A 17050-nucleotide genomic window follows, 5' to 3' on the forward strand; every position below is an offset into this window, starting at 1 on the left:
TTCTTCCTGAATAATTCTTACAGTGACTGTTCTTCCATGAGATGAAAGACAGTTGGTTCCCGAGTTGGTTACGCTACACAAAATTTTAAAAAAAAACGAGGGTCAATCATTGAACTTTTGAGATATGTTGAATTTTGCACAAATCAGCGAAAAACGCACCAACTGGCACTGGACTGGACGGCATTTCAACACGGGGCCGACGCACATCCCAAGTTCAGTGTACACATACGTCGGCAACAACAGTAAAATGCGTAGTTTCTTGTTAGCCGCCGGGGGGGGGGGGGGGCGCATGAATAAAAAAACCCTCCCTAATGAGACCTATGGTCTCATTAGAGCGCTACTCAATAGGCGGCTAACAAGAAACTACGCATTTTACTGTTGTTACCGACGTATGTGTACACTGAACTTGGGATGTGCGTCGGCCCCGTGTTGAAATGCCGTCCAGTGCCAGTTGGTGCGTTTTTCGCTGATTTGTGCAAAATTCAACATGTCTCAAAGTTTCAATGGTTGACCCTCGATTTTTTTTGATTTTTGTGTAGCATAAGTAACTGTCTCTCACGGGGGAATGGTCACTGTAAGAATTATTCAGAAAGAAATGTATAATATTTGGGTTTTTTCGTGATTGTCCGGCCCAATTGGCATTTGGGATGGTGAACAGAGCTAGGAGCAAATGCGATGCTGATGATTTATTTAAAGAAATAAAATGCCCGATTTAACATCCTGCAGAATCAGGGGAATCGGGCGTTTCCAGTGATATACGACACTAATGGGTTGTCCACATGCATTCACTTTGGAAACGCGTTTCAAAATAGATGTTACGTCCTGTTAATGGGGCACGTCATCATCGCGTACATTTGGGAAAAACTCCCTAACGAGACCTATGAGAGAATTTCAACGGGTGCATGTATAATTCGACAGACGGACCGAAGTCCGGTAGATTGAAACGCTAAAAATAGTGCACGTTGATAATTTTGCGTTTTGCATAAATTTGAGTTATAATTCACTAGTCTTGATAAATATGAGGTTTTTGTTACAAAATGTTCTTTCTCCAATTTCTGGATTAAAAAAATACGCCACAGTTATTTTACCGCGAAACACGCGGATTGAGGCGCGTATTGATTTCTAATGAAATTGGTTGCAGCAAGGCCCATCAATCCCTGCACGTGCCCATTTCACTTGTGTCGGTCGTCATTAGTTGATCCTCTATCGTCTTTGCCATCAAAAAAGATAAAATCTCGATCCCATTCATTTTATATACTCTAAAGAGTGAACACCGATTTTATAAACGGTTTTTGGCAGCGATATAGGCACAGATCGACTTGTCGAAGAAGTCTCTAAAAAAGCTTGAAAACACTGACTACTCGGTCTCAGTGCATGTTGACTTGACGGTTTTACACAGCAAAACCACGTGTGTACTTAATTAATTTTCATTGTTCGTGAGGTCTGTCAAATATATTCTTTCACAATGTCTGACAACTGGGATGAAGGTGGAACCACGACATCATTTGTAAGTGAATAGATGGCCTGACACTGACAGCACAGCAACATTTTCAACTTAACAATAACAGCTCACTCATCACTGCCACTGGGCCGGGGCCGAGCGGCTGCACTACTAGTACTAGTACTAGACTATAGGCCTAGGCCTAGTATACCGTAGCGCCACGTTGCCGTACGCCTTACTTGGCGTGTTCGTGCGCTGCCCCACGCAGCCCATGACCCACGTGTGAAATGTGTCGTGCATTTTTTTACCGTGTAGGCCTAATTTTAGCCCTGTCGTCACTCCACCTAGCTTGTGACATCTCGAGTGGAGTAAGACTAAGAGTACAGAGCGCAGTAGGATAGGACATGTGGCACCTGTCCGAAATACCCTCACTGAGTAGGCAGTAGGTTCTGATTTCTGCTTCCATTTAGCCTGTAACATTTTGACAAGGTGGGTGGCGGTCTACCTAATGCGCGTCCGGAACAATTTGTGCGTCCGGAAGAGAAAGTGCGCGTCCGGAACAATTTCCTATGTCAATATGAACCTAATGTTGCATTAGATGGCTTAAATAGCATTTTAATTCCATGTAGAGAAAATAAAATTGGAAAAAATCTCCTTGGTGACTTTGTATTTTACAATTTTCAGCGGAGTGATTTGGAGGTTACACAGCCATCAAATCCCAGACAAACTCATACCGACTTAGACGACCACAACAGAAGGCGCGCAAAGAAGTTGGGATATGAGTATGGCATTAGTAATTAACCACCTCGCTGAAAATTGTAAAATACAAAGTCACCAAAAAGATTTTTTGCAATTTTATTTTCTGTATATGGAATTAAAATGCTATTTAAGCCATCTAATGCAACAATAGGTTCATATTTACATAGGAAATTGTTCCGGACGCGCACTTTCTCTTCCGGACGCGCTCCGGATGCGCAAACAGAGTTCTGGACGCACATTAGGTGGACCCAGGTGGGTGGTATGGACAACGAATTTTCAACATAGGCCCAGCTATTCCAGATGGCCGGGGACGACGGGATGAACAGTCAATTTATGATATCATTATCGTATTTCTATTTGGTCGTTTTTTTGTTTTTAGGGTGGTGGCTTGACAGCAGGATCTGGCCGTGGGTAAGTACAATCTCGACATATTGCTAATCTGTTAGTATTTCAATTTCAGGCGTTGGCTGAACTGTAGATATGGGGGCTATATTCCTAATGCCTCATACCGGTCTACCTAATGCGCGTCCGGAACAATTTGTGCGTCCGGAGCGCGTCCGGAAGAGAAAGTGCGCGTCCGGAACAATTTCCTATGTAAATATGAACCTAATGTTGCATTAGATGGCTTAAATAGCATTTTAATTCCATGTAGAGAAAATAAAATTGGAAAAAATCTCCTTGGTGACTTTGTATTTTACAATTTTCAGCGGGGTGATTTGGGTGTTACACAGCCATCAAATCCCAGTTTACTGACGTTTCTCCTCAACAAATTGTTGTTGCAGTTGCAGAATTTCGATAGTAGCCGTGTTGTAATGGATTAGACTGGTATCTGGTGTCTCAGCACATGGAATGAATTTTGTTGACCCCCTTCCCCCGCCCCCCTCGATCCCCTCCCCTCCCCCCTAATAAGCCCCCCTCTTAGGAGGGGCTCTTAAGATACACGTGTGTGCGGGAGTAGATAATGTAAATGAATGATGAGAAATAAAGAGAGATTGTATATCCTACAAACAATTTTTTTTGGTATTTTTCTGAATTAACTCCGTTGAGTTTACCGATTTCTCCGCGATCTTCCGGTGGTGGTTGCTATCCCATTGGTTGAAATTAATTTAAATCTTCATGGGAATTCGCTACATCATATGCCTAAGAAATTGGCCAATTATATTAATATTTTTATTAGAGAAATATCCGTCCTAAATAATGACAGAAAAGGGTGGTTTATTTCAATTTTGTGTCGACATGATCGAGGTCACGTGACATAAAAACAAAACAATCGCACACACCCGTCCAAAAAAGGCACTTTAAGAAAAACAAATACGTTTTTCCAGCTTAAAACCACACTGACGACTAAGTTATATTGGTCTTCTGCCCAAATCTGAAGTATCAAAATGAATCACAAACTAGAACTAGCTCTATTTAGCAAAAGTTGCGTGAAAAATTCGGGTGAGCGACATTCTGCACCCTAGCGGCCAATAAGTAAACTACTTTCAGCCGTCTGCTCCGGTCTCGTTAGGGAGTTTTTCCCAAATGTACGCGATGATGACGTGCCCCATTAACAGGACGTAACATCTATTTTAAAATGCGTTTCCAAAGTGAATGCATGAGGACAACCTATTTGTGTCGTATATCACTGGAAACGCCCGATTCCCGTGAATAAGGACAATCACAATGTATTACATTACCAAAACAAAAATGTGTCGGAAGGAACTATATGGATGGTCCCATCGCACCCCCCCTCCAGCAGTATGACACAGAAGGGCTAGTTGACTGTCCACCGGGGGGGGGGTTTGGGGGGAGCTTCCCCCCAACGCACTGGTAAAAACCTATGTCGACGGAGGGGGGTTTGGGGGGTGTCCCCCCATTGTAACAGCTGTAGTTGTTAGAGCTTGCACTTAACATATGCTCATAGGGGGGTTCGGGGGAGCTCCCCCGACCTAAAGGGGGGCTCACTAAGTCCTTGACTTTACATATTAGCGCAAATTGGCTTCACAATAATTGCTATTGCCCCTTATCCCACGGCACGCAAAGACAAACTCATACCGACTTAGACGACCACAACAGGAGAAGGCGCGTAAGGAAGTTAGGATATGAGTATGGCATTAGTAATTAACCACCTTGCTGAAAATTGTAAAATACAAGTCACCAAAAAGATTTTTTTCAATTTTATTTTCTCTACATGGAATTAAAATGCTATTTAAGCCATCGAATGCAACAATAGGTTCATATTTACATAGGAAATTGTTCCGGACGCGCACTTTCTCTTCCGGACGCGCTCCGGACGCGCAAACAGAGTTCCGGACGCACATTAGGTGGACCCCCTCATACTGTTTTGTCCTGCAAGGAAAATTTCTATGATTCAGCCAAATGGCTGCACAAGAAGGCAAATTTTGAAACCGATTTCCTTGTTCTGGACTTCACATGACGCATTTATCACTCTTTCAGGTGGGGACGAGGAATGGGCTTTTCAGATTCCAACACAGACAAAAAGCCTGGTAAGTGAATTGGTTACTACTATACACTAAAAACTGATAAGACTGTCCAAAAAGAGACAATGGAGGTGTAACAAGTGTCTATGATTATTATAAGCGTTAAAAAATTGATATCGGTGATGCAAACCCAAAGATTTCCCATGTTGTTATTGGATAGAATAAGGTCAATAGGCCCCTACACACCAAGTTTGTTTTGGCTTCTACTTCGCCTGGTCTTTTGTTGTGGCCTACTTCTAGACCAACATGTGCATTTGCTAGCAAAAATAAAGGCTTACATTGTATATTGGCGTGTGTGATGTAGTCTATAGAACCCAGTCCCATTCGCATCCCACCATTGCATCGAGGAACAATCGTAATCTCATGTATTTTGTTTTCTTCAGGCTTTGGTGGGAAAACGAATGGTTTCACTTTCAGTGCAAACAACAATGACGATGACTGGGATGAAGGAAATAAGGAAAACAAGTCTAGTTTTGGCTTTGGCGGAGGTATGTAATCGATTATGATTTTGCATTTCCCAATTCCGATGGTGATTTACAACATGTTGGATTGCGATAAACTGCCATTTGGTATCTTCTGGTATGCTGTCAGTGTCAATAGTAGCATATTTGCAGTGAGTTGTGTGCAAACTCCTTTCACATCTCATTTTGCTCGTGGTTTCAGGGTTCGGCGACGATGCACCAAGGTAAGCGATGTTCAGTATGAGGGTGTTCACTTTATGGCGATAAACGATGCAGTCTTGTGTTGCCATTGTTTTCAAATGCTCGAGGACAAGTAATTTTGAAATGGCTGTGAGTGGCATTCCCAATGTTGCATCGTCTTGACATTGCGATCTCCCATCAATGAAATAAAATGTGTTCATTAGTTTGCTCGATCTTTTCTCTGTGGCATGAAACCTATGATAATGCTGTACATTTAATTTCTTCTCTTGTCCGATTCAGGGGTGGAGGCTTCGGTGGCAAGAGCAAGTCATTTGGTGGCGGTGGAGGAGGTAAGTGCCGGCAGTCCAGCCTCCACACTTCCTGCCATTTTGGGCAGTCCATGAAAAGAGATGAATTGAGTGAAATTCTCTGGAGCCTAATATTACTAAGTTAATGAGCAAAATAAAATCAACATGTGAAAACTGCCACTTGGGCCTGTGGTGGTGCATTGCGTAGCTGTCAAGCCAACATTTCTTAAGGCAACAAAGAAGTATGTCTCTTGAGGGTGACGCGATGTTGGTCTTTAGAGAGGAGTATGGTTTATTTAGGGAAAAGTCTTCATTGAATGAATCGGCCCTGCACAACGTTACTTATTGATTGTTTTGTCTCGCATTTCAGACCGTTCATGTTTCAAGTGTGGAGACACTGGTCATATGTCCAGAGAATGTCCAAAAGGTGGCGGTGGCGGTGAGTGTTTTACGTCATGGCTTTGTCAATAAAGATATTTTGACGCCGGTAGCTGGTCAGTATCGGATTGATTTAGCTCTATCGTTTAATGTGGGAAAGAGAACAACTACTTCCCATTGCTTTGGAGTATTTTCATTTTCTTGAATCTGGAATGCAAGTGAAACTTCTCAGGATTGTAAGCAAATTTGTTTTGGGGGGGGGGGCTTCCAGTTTGTTTACCAATGATGTTATGTGTTATACTTGAGCAGAGACTGTTTCAGCTGATCCCCCTGCCCATAAGGTACGCATGTGACTTTCCTCTTGCTGGATGATTATTATGCCAATGCCATCCTCTCTGCTCATACTCTTTGCTCACATGGTCTATCAAGAATTGGAAGTTAGTGCTGGTTCATGTCGCTTGAATAAGGGCAGTTGAACGTTGTTTGATGAAAATTGTTATTCCTTTCAGACCGGTCGTGTTTCAAGTGTGGGGAGACAGGTCATATGTCAAGAGAATGCCCAAGTGCTGGCTCTGGTGGTGGTGGTGGTGGTGAGTACTATCTCGGTGACATACCAGTGGAGTACTTTATGGGACATGCCGTAAACAACGCTGGCCATTTCAAGGGTTCACCTCGGAGTCGTTGTTGTTCTTGTCATTGCTGAACATAACATACTTTAGCCAACTCTTGCGGACTTGGTGGAAAACAGAAACCAATCATCCATGTGTTAAACATCTTTTACTATTTCAGACCGATCATGTTATAAATGTGGAGAGGCTGGCCACATTTCAAGAGATTGCCCAAGTGCTGGCTCCGGTGGTGGTGGTGGTGGTGAGTACTATCTCGGTGACATACCAGTGCGTGGAGTACTTTATGGGACATGCCGTAAACAACGCTGGCCATTTCAAGGGTCCACCTCGGAAGCGATTGTACACTGTGCCATGTGCTTGCTTTGCAAAAAAGGTTTAGAATAACATCATGTATGTGGAACACCAAGTATAGTCAGTCGTAGTTGTTGTCATTGCTGAACATAACATACTTTAGCCACCTCTTGCGGACTTGGTGGAAAACAGAAACCAAGCATCCATGTGTTAAACATCTTTTACTATTTCAGACCGATCATGTTATAAATGTGGAGAGGCTGGCCACATTTCAAGAGATTGCCCAAGTGCTGGCTCCGGTGGTGGTGGTGGTGGTGAGTACTATCTCGGTGACATACCAGTGGAGTACTTTATGGGACATGTCGTAAACAACGCTGGCCATTTCAAGGGTCCACCTCGGAAGCGATTGTACACTGTGCCCTGTGCTTGCTTTGCAAAAAAGGTTTAGAATAACATCATGTATGTGGAACACCAAGTATAGTGAGTCGTTGTTGTTGTTGTCATTGCTGAACATAACATACTTTAGCCAACTCTTGCGGACTTTGTGGAAAACAGAAACCAAGCATCCATGTGTTAAACATCTTTTACTATTTCAGACCGATCATGTTATAAATGTGGAGAGGCTGGCCACATTTCAAGAGATTGCCCAAGTGCTGGCTCTGGTGGTGGTGGTGGTGGTGGTAAGTATGGAAAGAACCAAGTGTGGTGAAACATTAGTGAAACATCCCCGCCTAAACTCGTAAGACAGACCAGCATCTTTTCAAGTGTCAGCTGGGCGCTTTTTACGAAGTCCTGGAGAGGTGCCTGGCTGATGAGATATTGCTTGTTAGGATGGCCGAGCGTGCTTCAAATGTGGTGAAGAAGGTCTTCCTAAGTTTATTTTAACATCTTTTCATTACAGGCAGCGGCTGTCGTAAATGTGGAGAAGATGGTCACTTTGCGAGGGAGTGTCCCCAAGGTGAGTCGATATAAAAAAGTCACATTCCTGAAACCTTCAAAAGGAAGAAATAACAAGTGGCATTAAAGGCCTTTCCTCGAAAATGTTCCCGATTTCAGAAACGATTTCTCTGAGGGAATGAGCAAGCCTTCAAAAATCACTTGGGTCTGTGTAAAATTGATCATGTTCAACACAGTGGCAGGACTTGCCGCCAGTTGCATTTCGGTGTGATAGGCTTGATTGCAATAATTGTCTTGCCTGTTGCTCTTGCAGCTCGTAAAACCAAAACCAAGAGTTTTAAATTCAGTCGTCAATCCTCTTCATCGGAAGGTTAGTTGCTGAAGAGTTTCTGTGCAGTGAATTTGCTTCAGTGGTTGTTGTACCTTTCCGTGTGGTAACTGAATGCTTTTACTTTGTTAAGGGTGTGGTAGCCATATCAGTTCAGTCGGCATTCCTCCCATCAAGCATGGCTTAAGATTAATCCATGCTTGCTACTATTGATAATGATTCTGTGTTTCACACAATTCTAGTGGATGTTCTTTTGCAGGGTGATGATTTCTTTGTAGCTTTTCTTTGTTGTGAAGTGCCAAACGAATTTGTTTTCTGATTTTGTCTTGTTACTTAATATGAACCCTATTTTTCCTATTCATGCTTACACACTTTATGGCAAGAGCTTTTTTTAAATACGCTCACTTGCTGGCATGGCATTGGAAACATATCATCACCCCTCCCCTTTTATTCAAGTTCATTATCATGCTTGGGGTGAATTTCGCTGCATGATCAGTGTGCTTTCAACATCCAGATAGTTTTTAACCCAAGTGTTGTCGTGTTGTCCTGTCCCATTGACCAATAGCACCAAGAATGTTTTAATGGAAAGCTGGAAAAAGTGCAACTTTGAAGGTTTTATTCAGTAACTGTCCTTGGCTGAGCCAACTTGCTCAGACATACTAATTCTGAACTTAACTCGAAAATTTCTTTTAAGAAGAGTATAATCGGAACTCAGTGATAAATGTATGGAATGATGGTGAGGGCATTTTTTGAGATATTGAAATTGCTCGCTGACATAAACTTGTCAAGATTTGCACAAGTGAGGGGCAGATGTTTTGGAGTCGGTCCATGTCAAGGTTGACAGTACTTTCATAATCGTTGTGCATAATGTACTGCAGGACACAGGCAGATTCCATCTACCTGGTCAGCTAAATTCTTGGCAGCTTAAGTCACGGCTGTGTGTGGCCCTAGCTCTGTATAGGTTTCGAGATCATCTTGTGTGGAATTGGCAGCGGTTGTGCTGTCTGCCAACTTTCCATTTACATTTACCAGTCATCTTATTGTCTTGCCATCTTTTCAAGGCGGAGGTGCTGGTGCCAGCAAAGGTTGCTTCAATTGTGGCAGTGAGGACCATCAGAAGAAAGACTGTACTGAGCCCCCTAAGCCTCGTGTGGGTGAAGATGGCAAACCATTGCCTGGTAAGTTCCAAGTCTGGGTGCTTCATTTCAAATAGGGTCCATAATATCGGCAACTTGACACACAGAGTTTGCCTTTTCAAAATGCGGAATTTGTCTGTGTTTATACACATAAAGATGGAAGGAAAGACGAAAACAATCCTGCTTGGACTATAAGTGAGGGATTATTTACAGAATTTTCGTCTGTTTCAGAACTCTACATCCCACCTGCCCCAACTGATGATGAAGGCGAGATGTTCAAGGGAGTAAGCGAGGGTATCAACTTTGCCAAGTACGATGATATTCCCGTAGAAGTCACTGGACGCGATAAACCTGGGTGGGTATTCAATTTATTTCAAAATTTCAATGAGAGCGCAGTGTCCTCCTGAGAATTTTCTCTGCATTTGAAGGTGTTGTTCTCTTGGGAGTGTTCATCTGTAGGATGGAGGGGAGATAGGTACTAGCTCTTGATAACTGAGAAATGACACTCCTTTAGTCTTGAACAAATTTAGTCATTTCACTCATTCAGCTTCATGTTCTCGTTTCAGTCATATTGAGAAGTTTGAGGACTCTGGTATCTACGAAACTTGCATGAACAACATTCGCAAAGCCAACTACCACAAGCCTACCCCGATCCAAAAGTATGCCATTCCAATTATTCTGAAAGGTCGTGATGTGATGGCGTGTGCCCAAACTGGCTCTGGAAAGACGGTAAGTTGAGAGCTGAGCATCAACTAGGACATGATTAGGTGATTGTAATGTAAAGAAGTGGAAATCGTTAAACCGGGAGGACACCAAATTTCCCCGATACTCATCCTTGCAATGCATTTCAGGCTGCTTTCCTCCTGCCAATCATCACCGGAATGGTCCGTGATGGCTGCAGTGCGTCCCAGTTCGACACCATTTCTGGTACAAAGACGCAGACCCCAGAATGTGTAGTGATCGCACCAACGAGGGAATTGGTCGTGCAGATTTACAAAGAGGCCCGAAAATTCTCTCACAATTCTGTGATTCGTCCTGTTGTCGTGTATGGTGGTACTTCAGTCGGTCACCAGATAAGACAAGTTGAAGGTGGAACCAACATTTTAGTAGCTACACCAGGCAGACTTAAGGACTTTGTGACTCGGGGTGTAGTAAGTATCATTTCCTTAATATAGTCTTTGGATTATTTCTTTTTTCAGTAGTTGCATGTTAGAGTGGAAAAAATGAGCCTTCTTCGTGCTAACCATAGTTGTCAGCTTGTCAAATCTTTTTCAATCCATCAAGCAATCATGCGAAAATTCACTTCTTTGCTGAGATTCCTTGCAAGTAAATATTGCGCCCAGGATATCCTGCGTTGCCTTCTGAAAAAAGTGTACATACCAACCCAATCCAGGGCTTTTAATGAGGTGTTCTTGCCGATCATGTCTCTTGATTTGTAAGATTATATTCCAATCCATTTCTCCTTTTCAGATAAGCTTCTCAAAATGCAAGTACTTAGTTCTTGATGAAGCTGACAGGATGTTGGACATGGGCTTCGGGCCTGCTGTACGGAAACTAGTGGAGGAAACAGACATGCCAGGAAAGACGGGAAGGAACACGTTGATGTTTTCTGCTACATTCCCCGAAGAGATCCAGCGCTTGGCTGCAGATTTCTTGAACGACTACTTGTTCGTGACGGTTGGACGTGTTGGAGGTGCCAACACCGATGTCTCCCAGAGTATTGTTCAGGTCGATACATATGATAAGAGGGAGAAGCTGTGTGAGATTATAAGTGAAACGGGTGAGTGTAAGGATCCAGGTCTCAAACTCAACCCCAACTTGAGTATCTTTATCACAGCAGGTTTATTTCAAACTCGTAAAAACCCACAGCAAATACCAGTCAGTCCTCTCACTCTCACCAACCTCAAGCTTCAACTCACTCCAATCACACCTTCCATACAAGCAAACCCTACACCAAACCTCCACCCAATTATATAACAACAAAGAAAGAGTAAACTCGAGGATTAAACATGAATGTGTTTATTTACAAGTGAATTACGCATAACACACAATGAATGGCCTCAGTAAGGATCAATGATTAAAATATGAGTGACACGAGTAGTGGAAATTGTTACAGTGAGTACTGCTCTCATGAACTCAAAAGTCTTTCCCTCTTTGATTTAAGCTGCCAAGTGATGAATACCTGCCTGACTTGAATAACTTATGAGTCCGTATGAATCATTACTGAATTATTGTTGTTATTCATAGGTACCGACAGAACATTGGTGTTCGTGGAGACAAAGAGAAATGCTGATTTCTTAGCTTCCTACCTTTCCCAGTCAGGATTTCCTACGACCAGTGTTCACGGGTGAGTACGGTGCGATGAATGGGGAGCGTTCCCTTCTTGGTTCGTTTGCAGCCTTGGTGTCTTTTTAAATTAAGTAGCTCTTTACCTCCATTTGACTTGTTGCTGATGATGTGTCAGGTTTTGAATCTCCTTCTACCAGAACTTGGTAACAGATTATTTCTGTCTGTCTAATACCAAAACAGTTCTCAGAATGCGGTAACCTTTGTTTGGTTCACCATACCTGTCCTCTACTTTTCAGTGATCGTCAGCAAAGAGAGCGAGAAGACGCCTTGAATGACTTCCGCACCGGCAAGGCACCAATTCTGGTCGCGACATCAGTGTGTGCCCGAGGTTTGGACATCCCAGACGTGAAGCATGTCATTAATTACGACTTGCCGTCTGAGATTGAAGACTATGTTCATCGAATTGGTCGCACAGGACGTTGTGGCAACATCGGCAAGGCTACCAGTTTCTTCACGGGTGATGCCGATGGCAAAGTGGCAAGGCAGTTGGTCAAGATCCTTTCTGACGTAAGTTTGACAATCACTCAGATAATTCATGTTTCTGTCCATCATCTTTGTACCGAGCATAATGATATTGTTTTGTGTTTCAGGCCCAACAAGAGGTGCCAGCATGGTTGGAAACTGCTGCAGAAGGAGAAGTTGGAACATCGGGATTCACTGGCATGGGTGGAGCCTTTGGGGGCAAAGATGTCAGGAAAGGAAGGGTACATAAAATTTTAGTTAGAGCTTTACACTTGAATTTTCAAACAAGACTTGTCCAGACTGCATAATTTGATGAAACTGCCAAATCTGAAATTTGACCCACCTGTTAGACCACACTTTTGCACTTGTCCTTTCAAAGAAATATTTAACGCGCAAACCTGGTGTGATCCTTGATTCATTTTATGAAAATGACGAGAGTTAAAAGTTTAACTTCTTCATTTCAGGGCGGCGGCGGTGGTGGTGGTGGTGGTGGTGGTGGCAATGACGACTGGGGCAATGCTGGAATGAGGGGTGGCGGCAATGTCGGATTTAGTGCAGGAGGCGGTGGATTCGGAGGTGGCGCCACCAACGACGATGAAGAATGGGACTAGGACATCCAAGCAGAATGGTCAAGATCATTATTGGACTCTATTTCATTTGTTGTCACTTTTCTCTGGAGCTGCTATGGAAGCAATTCGTAATGATTGTGTGTTGTATGTGGAATGACTTATGGCTTTTGCTTATAGACATAATAAAGTTTTCTATGGAGGCAGAGACCTTATAGGGCCGTAAATGCCTGAAACGATAATGAAGATAATAATAACACAAAAGTAAGGACGTCGGATTGAGTGAAAAACATTGGAGTCAAACATGGAGTCCAGCCAGACTTAAGTGTTCAGGAAGACATGCCTATAATATTAAGCCTGGTCAGATTTGGCTTTGATTCATTGGCAGAAGAAAGAAATCTTATTTGTGAGGTGTTCTAATTTCATCAACTGGTTCTGATTGTTTGTTGGAAGCCATTGTGGTGAATATCTCTGTGATAATTTGCAAGTTGAGAAACGGAGCTCCGCAAATGCGAAGTTCCTGGCTGTCCTCTGTCAGACTGACTAGCATGTGTGAAGTTAGAACACCCTGGTTCCCTTTGCATTGTTGACTCGAGCAAGGTTAGAGAGAGAGAAGCAGGGACATCATTTTGGCAGCCAAAATCTCCCGAGTTGTGGCACTCGTTCATTTTCATTTACTGATATTTTGTTCTGTGCCAACAACAATGATTTTGACATCCAAAATGGTGGCGACCCAAATGATAACGTCCCCTGCAACTCTTTACAGCTGCCACTTTCTACTTCAGAAATCAATGGAGTCTTGGTTCAGAAGAAGCAGGGTTATTTCCTAGGGACAAAGTAACCCTGAACAGATGTAGGTATTTCTAAAGTCAACCAGCTTGTGACCTGAGTGGTGTTGCCAAAGGGGCTTGTGGGGAAATGTATCACAGTACAATGGTTTATGGCAGTACCACGTGAACCAATGACCATAACAACGGTTGTCACTAGGGTTTCTGTGCAGCAAGATGTTTCCAAATGACCTTTCACGATATGAAGTTAGTAGGGCAGCGCAATCTGATTTGAAAGGATGCAGTATGGGCACCAAGGCCAGGTCAGGTCTGTGGTTGTGAAGTGAGCTTGTTCTTTGAACAATTTGAACTCTGGTGATCGAAAGGGTTTCTAACTTCTGTTTGTGGACCAGAGAAAATTGAATAAAACTCGGAAAGAGAAAATTCTAAGAAGTACCCAGATCCTAATTGAAATGGTTTCATTGCAAAGGCCCTAGTGGACTTGAAAAAGAATCCATGTGATGGGGTTTGGGTGGTCTTCTTAGATATTTTCTATTTTAGCAATTTTATTGGTAATATGCAAATTCTGCTGCCACTTGACTGTCTGTGATATGCTGATCCCCCAAAGCCCATCACATGGGTAGATTCAACTGAACTAATACAGCATTATCCTGAGTGGCATTGATCCACCCAAGGAAAAATGGTTTGAGTCAAGTCGACTGTATGGCTGTGAGCACATTGGGTGGTTATCCGTGTAAGAAGAAATGAGCTACTTTTGTCCCTTGAGTGAACAGGCTTGTTGTTTGGCGTTACTGAAGTATAAAGTGGTAGGCATTGGCAAATGGTATCAAAGTTCAGTTCAGAAATGTAATGCAAGTTCGAGCTGTAAAAGGTGGAAATGAGAAGACAGTGGTTGGTGGACATGATATTGTGAGAGTGTTGGCAGGCATAAAAGATCTCACAATTTAAAAGTGAGTCTGCCTTCGATTGTTGGCGAATTATCATGCATGACTGATGTGGGTGAAACCGAACAGTCAATGTGAATGACTCCCTACGATCTGAGGCTTTCCTATTTGCTGCTGATGGAGATCCTAATCTCATGATCGCTGATTTTATCAATTCAAAGTCTCAAACATGCATTTAAAAGCAGCTACCGGTTTCCCAAAGGTACTAATGGTGCAGTGGTTGAAACGGTGGCACATAAGTGTTTTATCATCTGAAGAAACTGTGACAACAAATGGGGTGCTAGCACATGATGTCTTCCAACATGTGTAACCGATAAACTCGCGTGTTAGGAGTATTCTGTCGCACAGGCCAAAACACCACTTGTGTTCTTACTATTAAAGCATTTATTTTTATACAAACTATACACAATAAAACACCAGCTGCTACTTAGTGAGGTGGTAACATTCTGTATTTTCTAGTGAAATTTTTACACTCGTTTTGTAGGGTAAAAGAACCAATTTGAGATTGTCTTCAGACATTTCATTGTTTATTCACTCCTTGACTTGCATTTCGAGCTGTCTCTGTGCCATGCTTGCCAAACAATGGTGTTGTCCTCGCCATTCAAATTTGCTGTCTTTCCTTTACCTCTTCAATCGCCCCAGCACCCTCATGACAATAAGCCGCCTTGCTTCGGCCCAGGGCTGATGTTTAGGGGGTGGTGGGTGTGCACTCTGCTGCCCTATTTATGTGGGCCTGATCTATGTTACGTACAGTGAAGAATTCCTTTTCAAATATCAAATATTATGCAGCTTCTTGTGAGCTTTAAAGAATGGCTAGGACACTCCTGGATATATGCAAGGGACCAATTTTTGTGTGACATCAGATTGGTTGGCCTTGCCAGATTTCAGTCGTGTTTCCCTGTTCAGTGACTTGTTTGCAAACTGTGTGCTGAAACGTTCTTTGCTGAATTTCCAGGTGTGTTATTTCATTGTATGATTTTATGTATTTCCTGTGTATTTCTTGTGTATTGTACTTCTGACCTTTGTGCTTGGTATTTTGTTCATGTTTGTGTTGTGGAGGGAGAGTTTGGTGTCCTGGTTACATAATGACGACAACCATACGATCAATGTCAACCGTTCCAATCCAATAAGACTGGTCACAAAACAAAGATGACATTTGTGCAAAACACCTGCATATTGTACTGCAAATGCCATAGTATTCAAGGAGTAGATATTCAACCCTGACATCTGGTGTTGTCAATTTGAAGTTAGAGTAATGATCATAAAATTCTGGTAATTTTTTACATCAGCACTTGGTGATCTCCGCAAACAGCAAAAATATTGAACCAAGGGTGAACACTTGGCCTAGTCCCGATGGCGACACGTGCCAAATCCTTATAGTTTGATAAGTCATTATGCATCCGATGACCAAGCTTTCCCCCTCGAAAAACTTCAGAGACTGTTGGTTTTGGGAAGTATGGCACTAATTGTTATTTTGTCTGAATATGTACATTTTATGCAATAATCAATTCGAAACAGTCCTGGTTGGAGCAATTTGATATGACCTTCTGCCAGAATTGACACTGAGGGCACTCAAGCGGCTAGCTTGGGTTGACACAATGTATTTGTCTAATGAGGTGGTTGATTCGTGATCGCTAAAATTGACCTTACATTTGCTCAAAAACAACCAGGGACTGCATGTCTTCTTATGATGCTATTGTTCTTGTAACAGCTTTGGTAGTCGCCACATTACATTCACTAAGTCACTAGTTTAGATAGATGAGTTGAGTTTAGGTCATTCGTTGAAACTTCCAAATTCTCATCAGGCCAAGAAATCTCAATGGTCTGGTTTACGTAGATACACAAGCATCATGGAAGATGCAAAAGCCCAAGAATTTGCCTTTTATGGACAGTGGATGACTCTTTTTCTATTAGGAATACCAGCATGATTTACTCAATAATAAGCACCTTTACCTTTACTGAGTGCTCCATTCAGTTTCTGTGATCAGTGAATTCTGTTCTTTTAGCTTGGAAGTAAGAAGTGAAAAATCTTCTCATAGCATTCCTCTAGTCCATAAAGGATTGATTTTAATTGCTGGCTCAGATCTAACTTTAGTCACCTTGGGACTTGCTTGTTTTATTGTTGATCTTTCAAATTTGTCATTAAAATTACAATAAAAAAATCTATTGTGTATTAAATTTCATTTGTCTGGTTGGTTAATGAGAGAGAATTGTGAAGTGGATGAATCTGATGCCCTTCAACCGCATCCTGGCCAAGATGATAAGGTGTCATATCCAGACAGGCAGTATGGCTTTTGCCAATTTGACGTAAATCTGCCTTGTCGGGTAAGGCCAGCAATTCCATCCAAGGACGCCAATCCTCTCCGGTTATTCGATCATTCCTCACCGCCTTGGGGGTGGTTGTGGAATGGTGCAGCTCAAGAAACAAACGTTCAGGCCGGCTGACTTTAGAACTGATCAACTTTTCTGATAGATCGGGACAGTTCCAACAATACAATAGGAAGGGAATCTTCTGTCTCTGTTTCAACCAACATCCCATTTTGATGGTTACCTGACCTAAAATGATTACATGACTGATAGATCACGGTCATGATCAGTGGCAAACAGACACATCTTCATCAAAGGGGATTCACTGATTACAAAATGAAAT

The 17050-nt window shown here is 42.5% G+C and overlaps 1 protein-coding gene across 5 annotated transcripts; it reads left to right on the top strand.

Moving 5' to 3' along the window:
• The first annotated feature begins 1088 nt into the window (after nucleotides 1–1088).
• LOC135486922 (probable ATP-dependent RNA helicase vasa-like) lies at nucleotides 1089–16578 on the top strand. 5 transcript variants are annotated; one of them, XM_064770097.1, is made up of 22 exons: nucleotides 1089–1507; nucleotides 2580–2611; nucleotides 4640–4689; nucleotides 5067–5171; nucleotides 5347–5368; nucleotides 5625–5674; nucleotides 6003–6071; nucleotides 6520–6600; nucleotides 6800–6880; nucleotides 7164–7244; nucleotides 7527–7610; nucleotides 7832–7888; nucleotides 8141–8197; nucleotides 9217–9333; nucleotides 9523–9646; nucleotides 9858–10020; nucleotides 10143–10442; nucleotides 10762–11071; nucleotides 11539–11638; nucleotides 11877–12147; nucleotides 12231–12344; nucleotides 12567–16578. In XM_064770097.1, exons 1-22 carry the CDS (start codon nucleotides 1466–1468, stop codon nucleotides 12711–12713), a joined length of 2457 nt encoding a protein of 818 aa, XP_064626167.1. In that variant the 5' UTR covers nucleotides 1089–1465; the 3' UTR covers nucleotides 12714–16578. The 5 variants fall into 5 exon arrangements, with proteins under 5 accessions (XP_064626167.1, XP_064626168.1, XP_064626170.1 ...); XM_064770098.1 differs by having other exon boundaries at nucleotides 7527–7607; XM_064770100.1 differs by lacking the exon at nucleotides 7164–7244.
• The last annotated feature ends 472 nt before the right edge of the window (nucleotides 16579–17050 follow it).

Source organism: Lineus longissimus, chromosome 4 (genome assembly GCF_910592395.1).
Source record: "Lineus longissimus chromosome 4, tnLinLong1.2, whole genome shotgun sequence".
Lineage (NCBI taxonomy): Eukaryota > Metazoa > Nemertea > Pilidiophora > Heteronemertea > Lineidae > Lineus > Lineus longissimus.

What these genes read in the sequence shown, in the direction of transcription:
- LOC135486922 (XM_064770097.1), top strand. Translation starts at nt 1,466, where the DNA reads ATGTCTGACAACTGGGATGAAGGTGGAACCACGACATCATTT. An exon ending in TCCAAAAGGTGGCGGTGGCG is followed by an intron (nt 6,072 to 6,519) that starts GTGAGTGTTTTA and finishes TATTCCTTTCAG; the next exon opens with ACCGGTCGTGTTTCAAGTGT. An exon ending in ACTTTGTGACTCGGGGTGTA is followed by an intron (nt 10,443 to 10,761) that starts GTAAGTATCATT and finishes TCTCCTTTTCAG; the next exon opens with ATAAGCTTCTCAAAATGCAA.